The 25,285-nt window shown below is 45.6% G+C and overlaps 1 protein-coding gene across 1 annotated transcript in view; it reads left to right on the top strand.

The window, feature by feature from the left end:
• LOC119387149 (hyccin) overlaps positions 1-18,581 on the top strand; it is a 33,248-nt gene extending 14,667 nt beyond the window's left edge. Inside the window, exons 9-13 of the mRNA XM_037654457.2 lie at positions 4,047-4,181; positions 6,284-6,371; positions 8,290-8,449; positions 11,161-11,404; positions 12,714-18,581. Coding sequence (XP_037510385.1) covers positions 4,047-4,181; positions 6,284-6,371; positions 8,290-8,449; positions 11,161-11,404; positions 12,714-13,215 — 1,129 coding nt within the window. The 3' untranslated portion in view covers positions 13,216-18,581. The remainder of the gene's footprint in view (positions 1-4,046; positions 4,182-6,283; positions 6,372-8,289; positions 8,450-11,160; positions 11,405-12,713) is intronic.
• The last annotated feature ends 6,704 nt before the right edge of the window (positions 18,582-25,285 follow it).

Genomic DNA, 25,285 nt, shown 5'->3' with positions numbered 1-25,285 from the left:
CTAGGCTTCAAACACTGAGTCGACTTGAAGAATAGTAGTCTTAAAGATGTCAGGGATCTGTGGCTAAAAAGTGCCCGCCAAATGTTCCCTCTGTCCCAGAGCTTCACCCTCCCTCAAAAGCGAGGCACGTGAGAATATCGGCCATTTGTGGCAGGTGCCACTGGTTGATTGTCAGCAGGGCTAAAATCCTAGTGTGAAGGTGGTATAGGCAGGCCGAAACATGCTCGGTTGAAATGCGTTGCGGACCAGTGGTGGGGTAAACGTGGGTAATGTTTGTTGTATTGTTTCTTTGGAACTCGAGCAGCCCCGCCACGGTGGTCTAGTGGTTATGGCGCTCGACTGCTGACCCGCAGGTCGCAGGAGCGAATCCCGGCCGCGGCGGCTGCATTTTCGATGGAGGCGAAAATGTTTGAGGCCCGTGTACTTAGCTTTAGGTGCACGTTAAAGAACCCCAGGTGGTCGAAATTTCCGGAGCCCTCCACTACGGCGTCTCTCATAATCATATCGTGGTTTTGGGACGTTAAACCCCAGATATTATTATTATTATTGGAACTCGAGCACCAGTCTGTTCAACGGTGCCAACTTCTTTCTAAGTTCCAGCTACCTTGTTCGCTTAGTGCCATCAGGAACATCTACATAGTTTGTCAGTAAATTTTTTGCAGCCTAGGTTTATTGTAAATCTTTGGTTGATAAATTGGCTTATGAGTTTTTGCTTGGCACATATTTACATAATTGAAAGAATACACTTGCTTTAGACAGTTAAATTAGCTCTCCCTACACTGCAGAGTGTTGTTTGTCAAGCGTTCACATATTGCAAGTTCTGGCGATGTAGTGTACAGCAGTGACTGGCTGGAGTGCAGATTGTGTTCCCGTTCACTGCTATATTGCACACTTTGATTTATGCGAAATTTTTTTTTTTCTTGCAAATTGTAGTACATATTTCGAACATCATGACTTTTTATGGCTGCTAATTTTAGCAAGCAAGGAGAAACAGTATCTGTAAGCAAGCTATTAGTACTTTCTTTAATTATCTATGTTTTTGTAATGCTGCCCCTTAGCACTCTTGCTGCTCGGATATCCTGCACATCTTGTCGTTGCTGAGGCAAGACAGATCGAGTCCTTTTGCATCCTACACCATGCACATTGCCTGGTGTAGGCACAATCATGAATATAATTACTTCAAGTCACGTTTTGATGTCATGTTTTGATGGTTGGTGTCGTCCTGGAGCTGGCAACAAAACGCCATTTCCATACATGGAATGTGAAGCATGGCTTTGGTTTGCCTTCTGCTGTAGTAACGCTGGTCATCTGGTGGCCATGAGACTGCCAGTGATGAAAGTGCTGCTCCAGTTGCTCCATACTGCTCCAAAAGAGAAATGCTGCTCCATGCTGCTCCAAAGTGTAATATTTGTTAGTAACTGCTCTGAACCTGCTCCAAAATGGTGCTGAGAAACTGAAAACAATGAACTTTAACCATGTGACCATCCAGCGAGTCATAACAAAAACAAAAACAAGCTGTATACTATCATCTAGTATGCAGCATGTGTACTAGCTGTATACTAGCATATTGGCAATGCTACATGTATTGGCACTGTCGATATATATCCGATTTATGTGTACAGTATAACCTCATTACAACAGACCTTCATAGTGAAGAGGATTTTGGTCTGTTGTAAAGGGAGTATGTAAAATCCAAGTACTGTTACAACAGACTTTCATGTAAACACTGAATGGGTCTGTTATAACCGGAGAGAATTACGAGTCACAAACATGGTCTTATTTTTAACGGTGGACCAAAAAAATGCGATTTTTGGAAAATCGAATTTTCAGTTTCTGTAGCCCATTTCTATCTGATTCCAAAATATCTTCAATGAAAACTACGTAGAAGTGCTATAAAAACTTGTTTTGCGTCTGCCGACTTGGCGAAAATTGCGAAAATATAAAAAAAGCGTTTTTCAAAATTAGAGCTCGGCAACGGCGCAACTGGGCGCCACCATTTTGGGCTCGTCGTAAAGAGCATTTTTCCGCGTTCAAGTTCTCCGTTTCAGCTGGCTCCTCCATTCAGTAACAAGAGTACGAAAAACACGTTTTGGCTGCTTCTGCGGTATTGCCGCAGAAGCAGCCAAAACGTGTTAATGCTCGCTTCGGGATCGTCGTCTGCTGCTTGTGCGTCGCGAGGTCGTGGCTGTCGAAAATTGCGCTACTTAGTGACGCGTTCGCACTTGTTCTGTGTTTACGGGTCGACGATAATTTGGAACGCTTTAGTTGGGCAGCTGCAAGCGGAAGCTCAATCATCAAATTACGATAGCGCGCCGCACTCGTCGCGAACATCGCAGACGTGCGACTAATAGCGTTGACTTGTTGAACCTGCTGTTCGAGGTTCTTATCAGCACTTCGAAGCTTATGACGAAGACCACCGCGGGACAACTCCTTGTACTCGCAATTGAGCATGACGTACTTTGAAACATCGGGCACCGTGGCCACGCACATCGCAACCGAGCTTTCTACTAGATGTCGTGGTTAGGCCTAACTCCGTTCACGGTGCCGATGTACGAGCCAAATCCGAACTTTGCGGGCAAGAACATCGCGCTAGCGGACGTGCGAAAGCGAAGAAGCCGTAATGTCCTTCGTCTCAAGCAACGAATCGCATTGCCTGCTGGCTCCTCAGAACTGCGGATGGGCATTTTGCGCATCGGCAGCGACCGCACGGAGAAGCGATGGCAGCGGCTCGCAATTTCGCGTGTCAGCGTCCCAAACGCAACACCAAGCACGCTGCGCGCCGTTTTTTTGTCGCTACAGCTAGGCATAGCTGATCATTGACAGACCGGGGATCGGCGGCCTTCGTTCTTTAAATCGGTACGTCGATATCCGCGGTGCGCTGCTCCCGACCCGAAAGTATGCTAAGCGATGTTTGAAGTCGGAAGTTAATGACCGTGGTAGAAAAGTCCGCTCTAAAGGAGTCCTGACCACCTTGCTGGCCTGAAATTTCAGTCAATTATATCCGAATGTCCGTTGTACCAGAATCCATTGTAAACAAAGCTCAATCAATGGAACTAATACGGAGGTCGGCATAACGCCGCAAATTGGTATGTAATATCCGAATGTCTGTTGTAAACAGATCCGTTGTAACGAGGTTATGTTGTATATTTGTACCTGACAAGCAGACTATTTTGGTGAAATGCGGGTGAGATTATAGTTTGATATCATACTGATTACTAACTGCTGCTGTGACGACCTTAATGTGCGTCTGATTACATTTACCACTTTATCAGCTTTGACCTCATTTATGCCACAAGAACTGGCATTTTAAGTCTATAGCACGGCGGCCTCTCCCCCCTCCCCCACCCCCACTCTGGCAGTTGCCCTCCCCTTCTCTCTTGTGGTCGAGAGGGCACGAAGCATATACACACGATAGCTAAGGAAATCAGTTCCAGCCTTGAAGAAGACAAGTCCACTTGTCGAAACGTCGGCTCGAGCACCCACCCCATGTTTACGGATTTTTTCATTGCAAGCTTCCATCTTCCACTTCCTGCCGTGCTTCGGCAATATAGTTACATGTGATTGTGGCTACTTTTGTAATTTGGTGCTTAGCTTTATCACTTTTATATCATTTCTGCCACAAGTACTAGTATTTTAAATATATGTTGCTCATCTTACTTTGTGTTCAATGACCATCTATCTGCTTAATTATTAGATTTTTGCAATTTGAAGTGATTATTGTACGTGCAATATGTTTAATAATAAATATTAATATTTACGAGGTGCTTAAATGATGCTTTTTACTCCAGGATTCGTTTGGAATATATTGCCATCTGCTCAGAAAACACCAATAGCATTTTTCTGCATTTTTTGAAAGTAGCATTTTTTCTGCTCCGAAAACACTTATGCCCGCTCCAAATCACCGTTTTTTCTGCTCTAGAATCTGCTCCAAAAATCAAAATGTTGCTTCCATTACTGGACTGCTGTTCTAGACCGGTCTGCTTAATTCGATATTTCATTGTTCAAACCACTGCCAAATATACACTGCCCTTTCCGAAACTGTGCAGGGTGGTGAACCAAGGAACGCTAGAAACTGTTCGGCGGATGTCCTTCGACAGCAGCTTGCCATCCAGCTTTGCACCGCGTGTCAACTTGAATCCGCAGATCCTCCTGGAAATGCTGCAAGCTATATACTACTCCATGTAAGCTAACAGTTTTAATGCTTTCGATATCTCTCTCCTCTTAATTGATCATCTGGTGGGCAAGCAGACAATACATGGCAGAATCGAAAAGATTATGCTGACCATTTAGTCGGTTGTCTGCTCATTTGATACGCTGATGGCATACTGGGCTGGTCACTGTGATCCTCCGAATCTGAGTGGACTGATTCCGGAAATGCTCTAGATTCGAAGCGTACATGTTTTGCACAAAGTGAACTACAGTAATGCCTCGTTAACTCGAAGCCGTCAAATCTGGAGAAAATTTCGAGATAAGCGGTATTTCGAGTTAAGCAAAACACCGAAAATGTTTGCCCAGGTCACTGTACAAGAAAAGCCAGTGCTGCCGGGACAAGCTCCACTGCACGAGACAGCTACCATAGTAAAGGCACAAGAATTCGGAGGGAAAAAAAATTTATTACCGAGGACGAAAAAACTGCGTGATGCTTGCCTGTTTCGTGTTCGCGTTCGAGAAAGGCGGTCTTGAGTTGCTCAACACATCGCATGAGCCGTTGGTAGCCACCGCTGCATTCGACCTTGTTGCGGAGCAAGCGCAGCACGTTACGTGTTTCTGTCGTCGTAGGCACTTCTCGAGGCTCTTCCTCGTCTGCATGGTCATCTGCGTCGTTCACGGCCATCTCAACGATATCGGCGTCCAACAGCATTCCGGTAACGGGGAGGTCCACCTCATAGAGCGCGTACTCCTGAAAGGCGATCTTGTCGACTTCAGTATCGCTCACGCAGCCAGTTGCCTTGCGCACTTCATTGCACAGCTCATCACACCTGCTGAATTCTGCGCCAATGTCTTCTTTGATCGATTCCGGGGCACGAGAAAACCCTGCATGTGCGAAGCAGTTAGCAGTCAGTGCTGCTTCGACGTCCGGGAATTTGGACGCTCGAATGCGCTTCTGCTTGCTTGAGAAGCTTTGCTCGAAGCCTTCCAAAACCTTTTGTTTGTTCTTAAGCACTGTCGAGAGGGTTGACAAAGGGATGCCGAATTCTTTGGCGATGCACGACTTGCTTCGACCTGCTTTTTCGACTTCCTTGATTAGCGCGACTTTTCTCCCCAACGTCAGAGATTTGCACTGCTTTGGGCGGGACATCTTGGTCGATATTCGGAAGCGTCCGTTGCACAGACCACTCACTACTCAGCAAAAGTGAACTCAAGATGCATCATGCGCAGATCGCGGGGAAAACAAAGAATACCAGCTCGCACATGCAAGGGCTAGGTTGCGTACTGATGGGCGCACGCTGCACACGCCGCCCACCGCGCATAAGTTGCGCGCGGGTGTGCACACGTGATCACTCCCACAGTTGCTTGACAAGGCTGATAGGAAACGGTTGCGTCCGCGAGAATTTCAAATTCGCCCTTCACAACCGCGTTCGGCACGTATACTAGCAAGAGCTAAGCGTTCGCACGGAGCCCTCGTTTCCTGTTTGGAGTGGCCTTTGCCTTCCGCCCTCCCTGTCAAGATTTCGAGATATCCACTGTTCCCTCCGGAAAACGTTTCGAGATAAGAGGGGGCAAATACATAGCACCTATGGGAGGTTAATGCACGGCAAAAAAAAGTTTCAACTTAACCGAGATTTCGAGATATGCGAGTTCGAGTTAACGAGGGTTTACTGTACTGACTACCTTTCGAGGTAGCAAGAGAGTAGGAAGCTAAAGGTGAAGGGACATTGGGTAGTACTGTGACCAGTGGCAGTTGTTGCCACTGTGAAAGGAGCAAGAGTTGCCATGCCAGCGCATCCGTGAGAAAAGGCAGGCTTGCATATCTCGAAAGTTTCTGAATTTCTCAGTCGCTCCGTGACAATACCAAGACCACCTCTCAGGGTTCTGATCTGGTGTTGAATTGTCAGAAAGAAACAGCTGAATATAGCTGGAGCTGCTTCTTTTTGATCATACAAACAAGGTAAGTTTGGCAGTGTTCTATAGATAAGTTCTGCAGCCCTCCGGGATGGCAAGTGGAATTCTTGTAGGTCAGAAAGTTAGGGAATGCTTGGGAACTCACTAAAAGTGCTGCCAGATGAATAATGTGCCAGCACCACATATAGTGCAATTTGTATTTTTTCGTTCCTCTGGACAGGTTCAATGGTCTGTTTGCCCTTGCGCATCAAGCCCTGAACGACATTCATCGGCGAGCCATGCAGCAAATGTACTGCGATGTCTTAGTGGTGAGCTCTTCCACTTTTGTTGTTCAAACATTGCCCGATTAATCAATTCTCTTCTGCCCATTACTGTTGCTAACATTTTAATTTCAAAGTACCCCTCACACGCAGGAAAACTGAAGTCCTTTTTCAACAGTGCACGTTGGTGGGCTAGTTGGTACATGACTGGGATTGTTGGTACATGACTGGGACGAATACATTGTTATCAAAGTGTCTGGGCACAAGTCTAAAGCAAACACAAGCGCTGGTTGTAAACTTGCGAACCACACGGTGTGTGACGACAACTTGACACTGCTGTGGACATCAGCCGCTTGGAACTGATGTCCTACACAGGAGGCTTTGTCTTTATGCCCATAAAGTAGTACTGATTTTTCAATTTCCAAGGGACCATTACCAGATAGCAGATATTCCTTCGCTTTGTGTCATCTCATGTGAACGCCTTTCTGGTAGGATGTTCCTTAGTCGAAAGGGTTGCAGGTACTATTTAACTCTTACTGTACAAAAATACATGTTCAGCATTAAGATACTTTTTGTTTGCCCCTTGTTTCATAATGTCATGCCTTCGAGGTTGACATTACAAAGCGGCCCAATGTTTCTTGTGCGTCATCATGATTTCGTAATTTGCAGATGCTGTGTATGACGTTGCCTGTGTGACACTCATAGCTTAGGCTTTGTTGCACAAATTAAGCTTGATACCTTCAGCCTACACGTTTCCTTAATCAGTGCTTTCTGCCTACTGTACTTCATTGTTCTTTGAAGAAATTATAGAAACCTAAAGAGCATAGAGGAACAAGCTAATGAATTTCCCGATCCCTAAACTGCATATGCACCTTTTATGGTCGTGTAATATGAAAGCCTAAAAAATCCTGTACTCCCAATACAGTAGAACCCCGCTGATACGTTTTTGAAGGGACTGTAGGAAATAAACGTAAGAGACGGGAAACGTAAGAGCCGAAAAACAGGAAAAACGGCAAAATATTTAGTGGTACAGAATTTTATTTCAATTCTTACGAGCAGCACGAAAATTGGCGCGCTCAGCCGCGATCTAGTCGATGGGTAGAAACGCGGAGCTTAGGACGGCCTCATCCACAGAAATGTAATCAACGTATGTGATTTTTTTAACACCGACAGCTGTAGGTATGAAAGAACTAAGCACACGCAATCACGACCGGCGCGGCGAGTCCGACCGCGAACCGCACGCACGACCATGCGAGCTCCAACCAGCTCGAACTCCTCCCGTTCTCCGACAAATAACGATGATGATGAGTCTACGCCAACGCGATGGCAGAAGTGAATGCCAATCTCGAAGGCCTTGCTTTCGCAAGCAATTATGTCATACACGCCATGTTTGTGCAATACAAATCTCAAAGGCTACGCTTTATCTCGAAGGCCTTGCTTTCGCGAGCAGTTACGTCATAGACGCCATCTTTGCAATTTGAATCTCGAAGGCCATGCTTTTGTTTGCATCAATTGAAAGATTCTGTTGCTTGCGCCTCTCATGCGGCTAATATTACGGTCAAACGAGGCCAAGCTGCGTGAAAATGCACCATGGCCGCTCTCTTTGGTAGTCACTCGGTCGGCTCCGAGCGCACTTCGCGACGTATCATACGGGAACGGTCCGACAGTTACGACGTAACAGCGGGGTTCCCAATACATTGTATCCTATGGGAGCTATGCCGGGACCGGCGGAAAACGACGTAACAGCCGGGAAAACGCAGCAGTGAGGAACGTAACAGCGGGGTTCTACTGTAGTATTAGAATGAAGTGTGTTTGTGTGTGAGCATGCTTTCAGAATTCTGCAGTATGTATCTCTATACTGTTATGCTGCGATTGTCACCTGATTTGAGCTGCTGCTAAAGACGTAAATAAGGCCCGTATTCTTTTTGTGACGGTCTTGCCTTTGATGTTTTGCCGTTATCTGCAGGTGACAAGCGCTGTCAAGAACTCGCTAATGGCTAGTCAGTGCGGACAACCAGCTGAGGGCCCGATGGGCATCAGTGTGGCCATCTCACCCACCACCTCTACGACCACAGTCTCGAAGGCCATCATCACCAATGCCTCCTTCCGCACCAAGAAGCTTCCAGGTTGGTTGCAGAGCTTCAGCTGTGCTTTCTTTCGATCGCTTTAAAAGCTGCATATACATATTGCAAATGCATTTAAACCTGGATAGGTTGAAATTGAATGGCATTGTGATACCAAATGAGCATTCAACAACATATGCAACATTTTGAGAAATACGGACTAGTAATTAAACAGTTATGTCAACATGCTAAAAGCGGCAAGCACTGAAAGCAGGCATTTAAATCGAGGAATGTTCATTACTGGCTGGGCGATGACATTTCTACTTGGATAAAGAAGAAAAATGAATCATTGTGCCAGGCAAGTATCTCAACGACATGAAAGTAAAAGTATAGTTTTTACTGTGTTGGTGTATGGTCCTGTTCAGGCCAACTAAACGTGATAAAATTCTTCATTCACATGAGTGGAGCGATTGCACTGCAATTCTATTGTCTTTTTCGTGCCTTTCGCCACCATTAGCCATCTGCCATTGGTCAAAAGGCGTGACCTGGAAATTTTGTCCAATGGCAGATGGCTAATGGATGCGACGTCCATTTCCTGAGCAGTCGCGATTGCTTGCAAGATAACTGGAAGCTCGTTGCATTTACTACTGCTCTCTCTACAGCTACTCATACTGATTCTTGTTACTTGACATGCAGCGGTTATGAAAACATCAAATTGTGCACTGGCGCACTGTATGCGCGTCCCAGAATATGGACCTACGCCTGACTACACTGCACAGAGACGATAGAGCAGTGCGCGATGCGACGTGCCAGAGTTCCCATAGTTCTTGCATGCCACTCTCCCTCTATGCTGCTCCAAAGGAAAGGAGGGCATTGAGGCACAACCTTTCTCCGCATCGGATTCTGGAAAACGTGCTGTTCTGCTTCAGCGGCCGCTCTCTATCCTTCGGCGCGCGACCTGGAAAATGTGTTCACAAAAAGTGCATACAAGTCAACCATATGAGCACTAGTACCAGCAGAACTTCCTATTGCCCTGTGGTAGCAGTGAAACTTTGTTAAATTGAAATCACGAATAAACATGCTTGGTTATAGTATTGAGGTCGAAAATACCGTGAAACCCACATTTAGTCCGAGGTGTATTCAGGGATAGCAAACGTGAGAAAAAAAGTTTTCACCCGAATATAGCCCGTGGAAAACGGAAACCGAATACAATTATTTGCACACTTACTCATTGTCGTCTCACGCACTTTATTCCGAAGCTCCCTTGTCAGAGAGAGATGCCCTCCCGCAGCACCTCATCTTCAGTGCCATCAAGGGCATTTGAAATCGAGCACTTCTTGGAGGCACAATGAACGAGTTGCTCGGGAATGCAGGCCCCAACCTCGGCTATCCATGTGCACAGCATCGCTGGTGAGACCCATTTCAGCCGTCTGGCAGGGGTCACTTCCAGCTCTCTGGACCTCATCCACTCCATATACAGGCGCTTGATGTAGTCCTTAAATGGTTTATTTAGGCACACATCAAGCAGCTGCAGCTGGGATGTCATTCCTCTTGGGATGACCACGAGCTCAGCACGGGAGTCGCGCAGCAGTAGCTTCAAGGAAGGTGACATCGAAACACGTCTAGCACGAGGATCGATGGTGCCCCATTGCTCCCCAACAAGGGCTGTCAATTCCGGTTCAACGTCTTGGGAAATGCTCCATTTTTCGGCCCCCAGAAACGTCTTCTCAGGCCGCTGCACACAAAGAAGGCTTCCTTCTGTTTCTCCAAACCGCGAATGCTTCGCTCGTTTACACCGAACTGCCGCTCCACAGCACAGTTGCTGATGGTTTTGGCAACTGAGATCACCTTTCTTTTAAAGGCAGCCGGGGAATACTGCTTTCATGGCCCTCACATGGCTTAAAATTGGGGCCGTTGTGAAGTGTGTCAAGTGGTTGCAATAGCGACTGTTGCATGTAGGACCATCGCCTCCTCGAAAAAATAAAGGAGGTGTTGGTAGGACTTACGCTACCGAATGCAGAAGCCTGACGATGATGATAGCGCCGCGCAATGCCAAAACCGAAACTGTGAATTCCGGCTGAAAATGCTTAGGATCCGCATATATTACGGGGCAGAAATTTGGCATCATAAAATCTAGAAAAAAACCTCGGACTATACTCCGATTTTTATGGTACATGGTGTTTATGCATATGAAGTTCGAAAAACTGAAATACTTCGTTATATCGAGAATTTTGCTATATTAAAGTTTGTTATACCGACGTTTAACTGTAGTAGACATGAAACACTTCTACAGCTTGAGCATTGGACTCACCAAGTTGATTCGTGAGTCTTTTGGCAGTGAACAAATTTTTATGTAACATGCATTCATTGTTTAGAAATGAAACAGTCTAACAGTGTTTAAGCCACAATAGACATAGAACGAAAGAAGGAGAATTTTTGTTTCGAAGGGCATGTTCTTCGTTAGACATAACCAAATGAATCCAACAGACAGTTAGGGCAACGAAAGCGTAGGGGCATTGTTGTCTTTTAACTTTAATGTAGTAACAATGTAAATTGAAATGAATTAAAGTGTGCAAAATATCACCCTTTCCATCGTTGGGATCTGAGCCCACAACTTTCTAATTACGCGTCCGATGCTCTACCAATTGAGCTACGCCGGGAGAGACAGAGCTGTTCAGGATGCCTGCCATAAGCCTCTGCAACTACTCCGTATGAACTTAGCTTTCAGACCAATGAGGAGCAGTACCATGCTTGTCTGGTTCCCATCCTTTCAGATGACATTCCAATCCCAGAAGACAATATGGACAACCTACCACTGCCAACCGATGCGGGCCTTCTGGGCATCATCAAAGAGGAAGGCGAAGAGGTGGCTGGAGGTGCCATTGCTGGTGCCAAGGCAATGATGCACGGCTTGCCTGGCGTGCGCAAGCTTGTGAAAGGCATCACACGCAAGGAGTCTACGGACAAACCTGCTCCTGGTGCTGCCGCCACTGGTGTAGCAGACTCGAAGAGTCCCATGTGAGTCATAGCCGCACTGACTGTCTAGATACTAAAGTTGCACGGTCCTTTATGTATTTGGCTAAGACGAATTAAAGGAGAAAGCCATTATCTTTTTTTTCTTTTCAGTCGATTGTATTGATTCCGCCTGAAAGCTTCCTGAATCCAAAGTGGGTTTTGCACACTTGGAATTGGAGGAATTGGAAGCTTTCTTCATTTTGCCTGGTTTTTGCATTGCCTCTGTGATCGGCTCGCCTTTGACCAAGCAATGATATCGTGTTATGATTTTCATAATGTGACACCACATGATGTGACGTCATGGTGACATAGTGACGGTGTCATGATGATGTCACACATTTTCGTGGCCTGTGATGCCTTGATTATGTCATAGGGTGATGTCATCAAATGAGGATCTTTTGCATCACTCGTGTCGATGCCACCTTCAGTCGCTTTTCGCGTATGATGAGGCATCCTAAGGCTTTCGCCTTAATAAATTTATTGCACTGGGCACAGTTCAACAAGCAGTGCCATAGATGACAGGTGTTAGATTAGGAGACCTGACAAAACCAACCTCAAAGCATGTAGAAATGTAGAAAGGATATAATAAAACTGTGTACATGTTCGAAGTTAAATGCCTGCATATCACAGAGTTTCACTCTCTGCAAGCATAACAGAAAAAGGCTTCTTTTTCTTAAATGCTAAAGTAAAACACTAAATCAGTTTAGACGAACATGTTTTTGTTTGAAAACTCTGTTGTGGTTAATTCTACAGTCATGGGTTGTTTGTTAGATAAAAAAATGTTAGTAAAATATTCATATCTGAATTCTGCACCAAAACTAAAGCACCCATACATCAGTGCGGCAGCATAGATTTCTAAGTCTTTTTTCGTAATTTGGCTGCATTGGCTCAATAATAGTGAAACATTTAATCTTGAATCTGTGAATCCTTTAGGACACGATGCTATTCATTTTTACTGATAGAGAATCGAGCGAACCCTAGCCAGTGCCATCCAAATTTATGTCGTCATAGTGATCTGGGGCGGAAACTTGATGGCCTGTTGCTACCCGTATTCTCTTTTTGTCTATTTTATTGCTTATCAGGCATATTCTCATTGCAGGAGGGGTGTCTTTGACATTGTGTAGGGTGGTTCAGTAACTAGCAAAAACAAAAACAAATTCTCTTTAGTGTTCCTTTAAAGCACACTGTCCAGCAGGACTTCATTTACGTCAGCAGCTGCGTCACCAGAAATGTTTCAGTAACATTTGTTATTTGCTACACCCGTTGTTGTTAGAAAGTGCCTGTTGTTATAGAGTTTGTACGGTCTTTGCAGGTCCGCAGAATCTCAGCGGACGCACGAGACCATGTCGGGGCATCAGTTCTTGGACCACGCGCCAGCTGGTTTCGAGCATGTGTCAGACACTCGGAAAAGCTCGTCAAAGAGCAAAGAGACGGACAAGCAGGCCAGCACGCGCTCCGCATCTGCATCGCGAAGTACTGCGACGAAAGAAACCGGGGACAAAACCAGCAAGTCAGACCGAAAAGATTCATCCCGGAAAGATACGCCCGACAAGAGCAGCAGGAACGAACGGAAGGAACCTTCAGATGCCAGCGGAAGAAGCAGGACAGAGCAGAACGGTGGCAGCGCAGATTCCCAGAGCAAGGTCTCGGCGAAAAGCGAAAACTTAGAGGCACGAAACGGCATCGACAAGCACGAGTCGTCGCACGAAACTGTGGGGTCCGCGGAACTTAAACATTTGGCGACTGCCGAGAACGCGTCGTACCCAAGCAACTCGAAGAGCGAGGACAAGCCGCATCGAACCACGCAGGTGTGAAGATGTGTGTGGAAGTGATCACGTTGTCTCCTAACAGGCCTAGCAGTTGTGGTTTTCTTTCTTTGTTGTCATCATGTTTTCTGTTTGCTGCATGTGAAGGCTGGCGACACTTAACAGTAGTGCGGAGTGTGGGCATGTATATGGTGTATCGTAGATGTGCTCCAGCAGCACACAGCCTGTACTTACAAAAGCCTTTCTGACTCACTTACCTCTCTTTTTCGCGTAAAAGAATTTAAACGGAATTTCAAAGCAATACCTAAACATTGTGCCATGGCTGTGAAGGAGTTTTATGCTGATCGCAGACACGGAATGGATATGCGCTTTAGGCAACGAGCAAGTTCAGTCCATCAGCGGGAGTGCACGAACTCCGTGCTCCTAAATCTCGGTGCCAATGACAGCAGTGGCCCTAGCGGGTGCAAACATTGCAATACAGGTGTTCCTTGTGATCTCGGCACATGCTGTTATGTGTTGCACTTCCTGTGCACATTTGTTTCCTGTATCGTTTGTAACACCTGTTGCAATGTTGTATGGACAGCTTTCTATTTTGTTTGTTTCTTTGCCTAGAAACTGCGTTCCATGTTATATGTACATAGCTCTGTAAGTGACCCACATTTTTGTACCCCAAGCGTGCAGAGGCTTGGAGTCAGCCTTCACAGTGTTTCCAAATACTCTGCCGAGAGCACGAGCGTCCTCGTTTTACTCACTGAAGCTAAAGGTAAACCCCGTGTATATACATATATGTAGTTAAGGTTGATGCACTTGGCTAGCACAGGAACCCGACGAAACGAGGGATCCACTGCCTTTCGCCTTACGTGCTGATTCGTAGAGAAAAAAATGAACCGGCAACATGACAGTTTCCGAGTGCCTACATTGTTTCCTTGCTCTCTTTGCGGCATCTAGATGTAGACTTAAGGAACCTGTTCGAAACAAGGTATCTGTGATTGATGTGTCTCGACTGCCCACCTTCTTAGTTTCCTCGCGATTCCTTTGCAATGGTGTGTCTTGTGTTTTGTTCTCTTGCTTCTTCATTCCTGTCGATGTAGCTCAATTTGTCGTTTGTGCTAGTGTGGGTGTGATGGCCTCACGTGGCCATCTCTTGCTGTCAACAACACCGTACTGCCATTGATGTAGACAAACTGAAAACACCAGCGGATGAAAGTTGCACAGGGTGCTTTTAGCACGAGCTCATAACAGTTCTCTTGCATAGGTGCTTGCAAAACACAAGGTCAGGCCCGAGGTTGTTCCAAATGTGGTTGCGGATGGGAGTGAGGCATTGAATTCTTTAAAACGAACTTCCATGTATGATCTTCATTGCGGTGCTGAGGCCCCTGCACTTTCTGCATTTGTTTAGGCATTAGTGATTTGCTCATTTTGGTTGGCAACAGGATTGGGAGCCAGCCATGGTGCTTACAAGTACATTATGCATGAGAACTCTAAGAGCCATTGCCTCGTCAGATACGTTGCGCACTTGAGAGGATATTGAACAGTGAGCAGTGCTGTCGATTTTATGTCTGTAAAATTGATGTCATAGCTTGAAACGTTTATCTATCCATTAGTCTAACTATTGGTAGGTGTTTTCTGCTAGCGCTGTGGCGTCTCTGATTGCCTGAAGCAGTGATAGAAGGAATGGGGGACTCAAACTTGCTTACATGCCACGTTTGCATTTAAACAAAAATTTTTCAACTTTTTATTGTGCTTAGCGATGGTGCTGCGGGTTTTTCGAAATGCAACAGGCACGCATTCCAGATGCACCTGGTGTAGTTCTTTTTATACGTTTTTTAAGCATCTTCATAGTTACGTTTGGCATTCAGTTTCGTACTAGGTGTGATGAAAAATGGCATTCTTTGTGTGAGTTCTCACTTGCATCCACTACCTGCTGTTAGAACAGCGCTTTCGTTGCCTTTTTTTTTTCTTTTATCTTTATGCACTGTGGCCTTTACTATAAACAATGCCACCCTTGCGTGTTTGCTAGGATTAGTATTACATGCTACTAGTATATGTGATTCTTTGTTGACCATCAGGAGGGAAGGGGCCGGGACTGAAGGGGAATTGGGCTGAAGTTCTCTCAAGTTCACATCCCTCACACATTTATTTGCACACCCGCAACGAAGTGTGCAGTGGTGCGAGGAGCGATCATTTAAGAGTTAGTTTTCTTTCGTTGGCACACAGGCTCTTGCTGTTGACAAGAGTGAGTGATGGGAGCATCTCATCAAGCTCGCTCTTGCCCTCTTGCATGAACATCTATAAGTCACAGGCACATTCTTGTGAAACGTGGTAAATCGAAGCACGAGAGATTTTGTGTAAATCGCCCCGCATTTCACTGGTGCCGCATGCTCGTTTCAGTTACTGTACAAATGTATGAGAAAGAAAAAATATTCAGGGCTGGCACTCTCATCTCTACAAAGCAGTAATGACTTTTGTGGCTTTCTATCTCCTGTTGAAATAGCCTGCATGTATGCATATGCGCCAGCTCCAGCATCTGCCACTTAACAGAAGTCTGCTTGTTCTGGTTACTGCTGATCTGTTTTGACTGGTAGACTGTTCTGGCTGCTACATCCAGGCCAACATGGGTTGCCTGAATATCGTTGAAGCATGAACCATTTACCAAGTTGTAGGAACACGATATGGGTGGCCAGATACAATTTGTATAGTGCCAGATGCAAACTGAATAGAATATTCTGTCAAACAGTTTTCAAATAAGCCAGAGCTTTTTCATCATTAATTTTAAAGTTTCACATCCTGGTATTCAGAACATTATAGCATTTGTCATTATGCTGCAAATTACAAAACATGTTTTGTTTAATAATGCAAAGGGAGCATCGTGAACTAACGAAATAGGCAGTTGGTTCACAAATTTAGGACTTTCAGAGTTCATGGTTCTGTATTATTCAAAGGCAGCTTTATTGACCAAATAGTATGTGTATACTTTCTATACTTTCGCGACCGTGTAAAAAGTGCGGGCTGTCTTTAGTGATAGCAGTGAAATAAAGGTGCTTTCTGGCTCAAGTGCATGCTGGTGCCACTATCTTTCAAAATGTGCTGCGATGAAAATTTTTTAGTATGCATATAACTGAATGAGAGTACATGAGTTCTGCATCTTCTATAAATAGTACCTAACCATATGCATTGTGACATCTTATTATCAATGATTATGAGTGATCTCGTTAACTGAAGAGCTCCGTCTGAGTGCTTTAACATGCTGCACGCTTTACATCTTGAATGAGATAATCATTACTACAGTAAAAACCCATTAATTCGAACTCGGTTAATTCGAACTGATGCCCTGGTCCCAGCGTAGCCCTGTGTATTTATATGGGGGAAAACTCCCAATAATTCGAACACGTCGGTATCCACAACGGCTAATTCGAGCTGGAAGCCCCTGGTTTTTATTGCTCGTCTCAAAAGTCAGCCCAAAGTGATCACAATGTGTTGCAATACCAAACCAGACCAAATTTACTATAGATGCAAAACAACGAAACCGTAGCATTTCTTAGCAGATGAGAATTCGGACGCTGTACTGGAGCTCTTGGGCAAGCTCCAAACGATGCTCATGGAGTCGCAACAGGGGAAACGCAAGCAACTGCAAATTACTGATTAGATTTTATTTTGATTGCGTTCACTATTCCATGTAAATAAACGTGTTTTGGAGCATAAATAACGTGATATATTTGGCATTAGGGCTCACTGCTCACATGAATGCATGTCGGGGCCTGTTACTGGCGTATCACCGACTGATCAAGTAATTCTGTTCGCTGTTAGAGGTCCATGAACATAATTTACAAAATCACTTGCGACTAACGCGCCTAGTTTGTGATAACGAGTCCAGAGGTAGCTTCTTTGAGTTCTGCCTGCGACGTGTGGTGCGATGGTCCGTTCATTGTGGCGCCCGCCCACTAATTCGAACTCCGCTTAATTCGAAGATTTTTATGGTCCCTTTCAAGTTCGAATTAACGAGCCTTTACTGTATTTCATTTTTGCTTGTTTCATGTTTGATCAGTTACAGTAATCACGGATTGAAATGCAACATAGTTTTATTAGTTTAATGCCGGCTGTGAGCAATTGCTTGTGATAACAGTGACGTGCCGCTGCAAATCTGGCCTCTAAAGATAATGTTGGCTCTGATGTAGCTGTTTAAGTAAAAGTGAAGCTGATATGACTCAAACTGTAAATGCTGGAAACGAAAGTATGTGAATTACTTAGCCCTAAATTTTCACTTTTCAATCTGCGAGTACTGTACAACTGATGAAGCAATGTATTTGGAAACTACTCAAATGGTATTCAACATTTTTATAGAAACAGTGAGATTTGAGGACTGGAACGAATAGCCCAGCATTCACCTCATAATTCAGAAATTTTCAATATTCACTTACCCATGCAATATAGAATAACTATGAAAGCCGTATCATGTCATGGATGTGTCACTGGAGAAACATGGTGCACGCATGCCTCAGCCGTCAGCCACCATACGTGTAACAATTACCTTACATTTATTACTAAAAACATCCCCTATACTTTCCTTGGCATGATTGTCTGTTAGTTCTCATTAATATTATGAAAGCCAGTGTAAGAAAAGCGAGAACAAATACATAAAGCTCCCTTCTCTTCTACCGAGTAAAGCTGATACTTTTAATTGGTGATGTGGCTATAGTTTCTGATATACTACACTTTTACCAAAGACTACTTTCGCTGGGCATTCTGAGATCTGCACAACAACTGGGTCTAATGCATATGCATGCGTGTGGGCTATAAACTAATAGCCTTCAGTGGATTGAAACTCGGGCTTCTGAGAGATGGTTATGCCAGTCCTGGAACTTTCATATCTCTCGTTTCACTGGCTGCCTCCTTAAGCAGGCTAAGTGGGATGAGGGCTGTTGCTACGGTCTTGGGTGCCCTGCAATTTCCAAAATGCTTGTGCATGGGTTCGTTGCCGTATCATGTCATGGATGTGTCACTGGAGAAACATGGTGCACGCATGCTTCAGCCGTCAGCCACCGTACGTGTCACTCCAATAGGAGAATGTATCGTGCTCACTGTTTCCTTTCCTTCGGCAGGTTAGCCCTGTAATGGGGATCTCTTAATGGCGTAGTTTCATTCAGTGACTACTGGAGGACAAACTGGTGTTAAGTGGAATGCAAAAGCAGTATATCAGCTTCCATAGAGGGACAATGTGCTTGATGCTTTTCAGATTATTCTTTGAAAGTGCATGACGCGGTAGAATTTTCAGCGCTTTAAGTAGGCCTGTTTGGTTTTCTTACATCAGTAGATTGATGTAATTCTTGAAGTGGCATCAATGAGAGACCTATCAAAATGCATTATTCTTTGGGAAGCTCTGTAAGTGGCCTAGTGGCACTTTAAGTGGCACTTTAAGTGGCACCACTGTAAGTGGCACTTTAGCCTTAAAAAAATATTTTCCAACTAACAAGCTTGTTATGGCAGCTTCGAAAAAGGTGTCATAAATTAGACACTTGAAGCCAAAGCCGAAGCTGTTACTCTAAGAAGATGGAAATTCTGCTACCCATCATTCTTTGGGCAGGGTATACTGGATATACTGAACCTCATATTTCCTCTAGTAATTCCTGTATGAAACTCCTGTGGTTACTGGTCATTGTTCTGCATATGTTCTCAGACCATCGATAATCATCAAATACATAACACAGCACTGTTGTTTCCTTGGATGTTAGATTGGAGCTTAGGTATCTGCCCTTGTTGATCACTTGTCAGTATATGAAACTTGCTGAATATATGCATATATTGTGTGGATATTACAGGAAGCAAGTGTATATAATTATAAATATATATTATACGATAATAAATTGTTGGCAATGTTGATCCTTGATTCACACTGTCACTTCAACATCAACCACATTTGCTCGTCTTTGTTTTTATTCCTCGAGCATCGAGGTGGTTTTGATGTCGCTGATCATCAACACACATCTGCATTGCTCTTTCACGACATAAGTAAAACCCTCCATGAACTGTTATTTAATGGGACTTAATGGTGTTATTGCTGACATTGCAGTTGTTCCAGCATAAAAGAGCTCAATAAAATTACAGTGAACATAGTCAACACTAATTGCGCAGATGCTTTTATTTAGTGTTGACCCCAAATTACAATTGATGCATCTTGCACGACGAACTCATTGTAATGGATTGTTCACTTTCTCGTTATTGAAGCCTGTTTCAAAGGGCTTTAGCATATCAGCAGACGTGATATGAAGGACCATGAGCATTCTTTCATATTTGAAAATTCAAGTAGGGAATGTACCGAATTATGGAAAAATGCGCATGCCTGGCATTTAGAAGCCTGATAAAAGCTAGATAAAAGCGTGTTGATGCTGTCAAGTTTGCTGCTGTTCAACTTGCAAGCGCCACCGTAAGGGTGAACGCTAGAGCTGTCCTTTCGTGCTTTTTTTCTTCTTTTTTTGATATTGCGGCACAAGTCTTAACCAACGTGTAGGACTGATAAAGCAACACAGAAGCGATAGGAATTATCCTACGACCCTTGGGATAGTGTTTTAGACATTTTTGAAGTCAGCCAAATGGTAGCATTTTGAACCAACTTGATGGGCCATAGTAGCATAGTAGTCTTGCAGGTTAATCGGAGCTAACAAGATGGCGGCAAAAGGCAGCAGAATTCGATGATGTTCGGAAGAGTACTACTGCGCTCTCCCTCACTGCCTCACATCGGCGGCAGGCGAGGGGTAATCTGTAGGAAAAGCTTTAGCGCGGGGGTTGATTTCAGCTTTTGAAATAAGTTGCATAAGCTACGTGCCCCGGAGCGATGTTTAGCCTGCGGTTCTGGCTTACAACAGTTCACTCTCGTGGTAGTGTGTCGCGAAACTTTCATGTTTATCACGCTTGGTTAACTGCGTTGCGAATCATTACTGGGCCCTCGCTTTCTTCCCCTTTATTTTTGCAAACGACGTCGCGACTATCGATTTGTTTCGTTCTGTGCAGCGCCGTTCACACATTCGTTGATTTGAAGTGTGATCGAATCTTCGGCTGTGTGCGGCCGCCCCCCGTAGTCACCTCAGAGGAGGGGGGCGCGAAGTCTGCCCCATATGCATAGGCGTGCGCACAGGGGGGGCGCCCCCCCCCCCCTCCGTCTATTCATCTAAGAGAGGGGGCGCAAAATCCGACCCGTACATTGCAGAATCTTCCCCATATATGCAGCCTATGCCCATATGCATTGACTTTATAGGGTGGGGGGGGGGGGGCGCTGTGGTGAACCTTCGCCCGCTATGCTTCGCCCCCCCCCCCCTCATCTGAAGGGGAACCCTGCGCACGCCTAAGCCGTACACGCTGCGACCGGCCGCTGAAACGTCGACAGACGTCAGTGCTGTACCTGAAGTGGCTCACGGGGACATCGTCAACTACCTCGTCTATTCCTTGAGCTTCGTGGGCCCGCAGGAGATAAAAGCGTTGAAGGCCCTTAGGAGCACAAACCAAGCTCATTCTATTTCATTCAAGGTTCGTCTTCTGGTGGGGGCCATGGCCTTCCATTGCGTCGCCGCTCCCGGTGCCGTTTGACTCCGCGACTGCCGCAGTACGATCGAGCCTCATCTTTCTGCAGGCGAAGTCTCTCACGTGGTCGTATCCGAGCAAAAGCGTATAGGCTCCCAATCGGGATTCGTCTCCTGCCACAACTTGGATGGCCTGCCTACGAATGTAGTTTGTACCGTTCTTTTGTCTCGCCTCAGCATCAAAAAAGGTTTTCCATCTCACGTGATAAGAAGTGGACGCCGTGCACTCGGACATGCGGCACGGTCGGTGTCGAGATCGGCGTGCCTGATACGTGCCAGCCAGCCACAAGCATGCGCCGCTTCGCACTTGGCGTGCGGTTACTATAATTGTGCGCGGCCTTTGGAAGGTGGAAGAGATTTGTGTTCACCGACTCCCGTGTCCTCGTCGTTCTGCTGAGGTTCGAGGACCCAAATACAGCGCACAGCACCACGTCTACGCGGCGATCGCAGAAACGTTTCCGCGCGTTCATTGGCACGGGTGGTCCCCCATGATGGTCGACTGGCATCCCGGAATTCTTAGCCGTACGTGCAAGGTTAAGGTTCGTAATACAGGGTTCGTAGGAGGTTGTCCTCGAGTTCTTGGTGTACTGAAGGCCAGGCCCGTATCCAGGAATTTTTTTCCGGGGGGGGGGGGGGGGGGGCACTTGCTGGAAACCTCGACTTTTTGAGAAAAACACCTATTTTCATTATTTATTTATGGTAAAAACATCTACTTCACCAAAATTTCGGGGGTGAGGCCGGGCCCCTAGCCCCCCCCCCCCCTCCCCCTGGCTACGGGCCTGCTAAAGGCGCTTTGATTGTACAGTTAAACCTCCATATAACGAAGTTCAATATACGATATTCTCGATATAACGAAGTATGTGACTTTTCACAACAGCGTGCCCGTAGAGCACCATGTACTTTGAACATCTGTATAATGAAGCGCGTTTATCCGTGGTTTCACGAAGTTTCAGTATAGCCGCAGAGGAAGACCGAGGCGACAAATTGAAAGTTCTGCTTGCGCCACTGGTAATACGGTTGAGTGCTTCAGGTTGTCGCCTTGATTTTTGTGCGATTTTAGACCGCAGCTCTTTTCGTTTTTTGGCGTGCTGTTTCATTATGTGGCGTGCGACGGTTATCGACGTTGCGTGTTCATCGAAGCGAGTCGAAAGCAAGTGCATGGTTTGGTTCGGTGAACATGATGGCATCGGCGTCGCTCTACTCCGGGCAACACCTGATGCTTCGATGACAAGCCGCGGAGGCAGAACAGGTACGATAGCTTCGCTTATTCCAAATTACCACAGTGCGTTCGGCCTGACTTACTGTCGGGTTCACGCGTGACGTATGGCCGCTGCGAAGAGGTCTTCACCGGCGCGGCGTCAAACCGCGGTCGCCGGATCTCAGTATCAAGAAACTTGCTTTTTTCTCGTTGAAAAAAGAAATTGTTTTTAGTACTGTCGTATTGTTCAAACATTCTTCCGGCACTTCCCGTGCAATAAATAAATAAGTAAGTAAGTAAGTAAATAAATAAATAAATAAACAAAATAAATAAATAAATAAATAAATAAAAGCCTCTTGCGACTTCGCTTTGCTTGAAAAGGTCGAACCTCTTCAGTATGACGAAGTAAATTGCCGATTTTATCGACTTCCTTACATCGAGGTTTAACTGTATTTGTTAAAAAGTAGGAACAGATTTTCATGTTTAGGCGAAATCGGAACTGCCTAGACTAATTACAGCCTAAATTATGAACGCGAGCGCTTTCGAGAGAGAGAGAGAGAAGGAATGTAGGAAAGGCAGGGAGGTTAACTAGACAATGCGTCCAGTTTGCTACCCTACACATTGGGAGGGGGAAAAGAGGAGTAAAAGAGAGAGAGAGAGAAGGATAGACACATGTCACATCACACACACAGTGCCGAGTTTCACAGGCGGTCGCTCAATAGGGTTCTTTTCAAGTACTGCAGGAGGGCTCGTGTGGCTTTCTGGGCTGATATGCTACGCGACCAGGCTCCTAAGATCTTTGCTTCATTAAAGGGCCGGTCATTCAGTCTGAGCGTTAAAAATGTGTTTTAAAGATGGCCCGCAATCTAGCCCTCCACCCTGAGAGCAAATCTAGCGAAAGCAGAAGTACGATATAAATCAATATGCGAAGACAAATACGCCTAGACGAAATGCAACTTCTCAAAAAAGAAAATAAAAAGGAAAGCATTATACGTTCTCATGGCGAGTCATATGTGGGAAACGGTTTCAAGTACGCGTTTTAATTTTAGGGAACTGAAATAGATTTGAACGAAAGGGCTTCGCTCTTGAAACGAGCTTGTCTTTCTGGGAAATGCACAGGGTGCTGTCCTTTTTTTTATGTTTTGTGTAGGCTGTAACACGTACTGCTACAAGCTTAAGGAAGTCATTAATAAATTGCTTTACGTATTGCGCATGTTGCGCAAGCATACAGTATATGATGATGAGGCCGCACGCACCCGTTCGTCCATTGGTTCTCCGCTTCTTTCGCATCTGGCTTACTGAGTGACGTAATCAGCAAATTCGGCCGCTATTTGCTTTCCGACCAACGCGTTACGCAAATTCACGTCTCAGAATAGTACGGAACCATATGGCGAGCGAAACCAAGAAAGGAAGTAGGTGAAATGTTATCTGGACAGCACCCCCCCCCTCCCTTGCCCCTCCCTCGATCGTTTCTTCTTGTGTCCATCGTTCTGTGGCGCTATCCAGATAACATTTCTTGTATGACTGACCAACAAGCCCATTTCGCCACACTCGTCGGAGTAAGTGATGTCAATTTTATATATATATATATATATATATATATATATATAAGAGAGAGAGAGGAGAATTTTCTAGCATTAGCGCAACTCGGGAAGAGAGAAGTAATGAAGATAGAAAGAGAAGGCTAGCACTGAACTTGCGACACCAACTCGCCCGAACTTCTGCCATTTTTTGAACATGCGTAGGCTGACGATAATTGGTCACGTGCCAGGTATCGTCTCACGCGGAGGTGTCGCAACGGTACTCACATTCTACCCCGACACGTCCCACCCTCGACTCACACGGCACATTAGTTTTCCGATTGCATCATGTTATGTACACCCGTGAGCAAAAGTATACGGACCATGGGAAGCGCGAGCCGAAATCGCTTTCTACGCCGTCTATTCGGGAGCCGTTCGCTGTCGAGAGCATCATGCATACTCTGACGAAATTTGTCAGAGAAATGCTCTCGACAGCAAACTGCTCGCCACTACTCGGCGCATGCCTGCAAAGGTGTATACGGACGACAATGGTCTGTAAACGTTTGCTCACGAGTGTACGTACATGTATTACTGTTTGAATGTACTATGTGTAAATAATGAGTGTGCATAGGTAATGAGCCATATTTCAATTTACCAAGAAAAATTCCGTGTAGAGTGGGGAGTCAACCCAGACGGTGTCCACCATAGGCGTGCGCAGGCTTTTGCGTCGCCCCCCCCCCCCTTCCCCGATGGTCGAATCCGACAGAAAACGAGCTTCGAAATGGATGCAAAAGTGAACATGAAGCGATGGCGTGCTTCCCGCAAAGCACCGCCATTGGTCCCCGGGTTTCCGTAACTATAAAGGTGGAACGCAAACAGTTTTTGGATTGCAACATCATGTAGTCCTCGGCCAGCGTTATCGTCAAAAACCTGCATGGTCATAATGCTGCATTTTACGCAATGACGGTACAGGCCAAATGAGTTAAGATATGGGGCACACTTGGCGCCCCTTTTAGATGCCCCCCCCCCTCCTCCCTCTCTCCTCACAGTGCGCGCACTCTATGGTGTCTACCACCCAACCCTCGCGATGCCGTTTTGGTCTCCAACCCCGGCAAAAAGGGTTGGCTAAGCCCGTGGCCTCATACGAAAATGAATGATCGCCCAGAGCCCCGAGCTGGAAAGCAATTGGAGTCAAGTTTAGCACATGTAGTAACGTCTGAACTATAAGGAGCCTTCATAAACGTGGCCACACCGTTGAACGCGTGTGTTTATTACTTACGCAGGCTCCCTAAAACGTGAGCTGTATATATATGTGTCCTCGTTCGCTGCATCGCCTACATGAACGACGCGGAGCTTGCGCAACGAACTGTGAAAGGAAAGTACTTTCAGGCAACACGACGTGGGCAAAGGCGGCGAAGCAAGGTTTCGAGCGAAGAATTTCACTGCGAGCTCTGCGGTTTACGAAATTTACCCTTTCGGCTTCTTCGTCAAACTAGGGCGCAGGCAATCTTGCTTTTTAGCGTTAGTGAACGATCGAATGTCATATTTCATTTTCTTATGTTCCTGCAAACGTTTCGCCAACACGCCTGCTAGTCAATTTGCAAAAATGTTCGCGGGCCTGCTATATATAGTATGACGGGAAACCCTGTGACATACAGTTTTGTGACACCGATAGCTTCCGCAAAACGCGTGTCAACGTTGAGTTTATTTCAGCCATTATTTACATGTATCTTGCAAAATTCGCTAAGCTTTCCTTGTGGCAATTGCCTTAGTCTTGAGAAATCTCTTCGTAACGTAAATAAGAATGAAATTCAGTAGTTGTTGGGGGT

This window comes from Rhipicephalus sanguineus, chromosome 3 (genome assembly GCF_013339695.2).
Source record: "Rhipicephalus sanguineus isolate Rsan-2018 chromosome 3, BIME_Rsan_1.4, whole genome shotgun sequence".
Classification (NCBI taxonomy): domain Eukaryota; kingdom Metazoa; phylum Arthropoda; class Arachnida; order Ixodida; family Ixodidae; genus Rhipicephalus; species Rhipicephalus sanguineus.
Note: the sequence above shows the minus strand (reverse complement) of the source record. Positions and strands in the feature narration are given on the sequence as shown.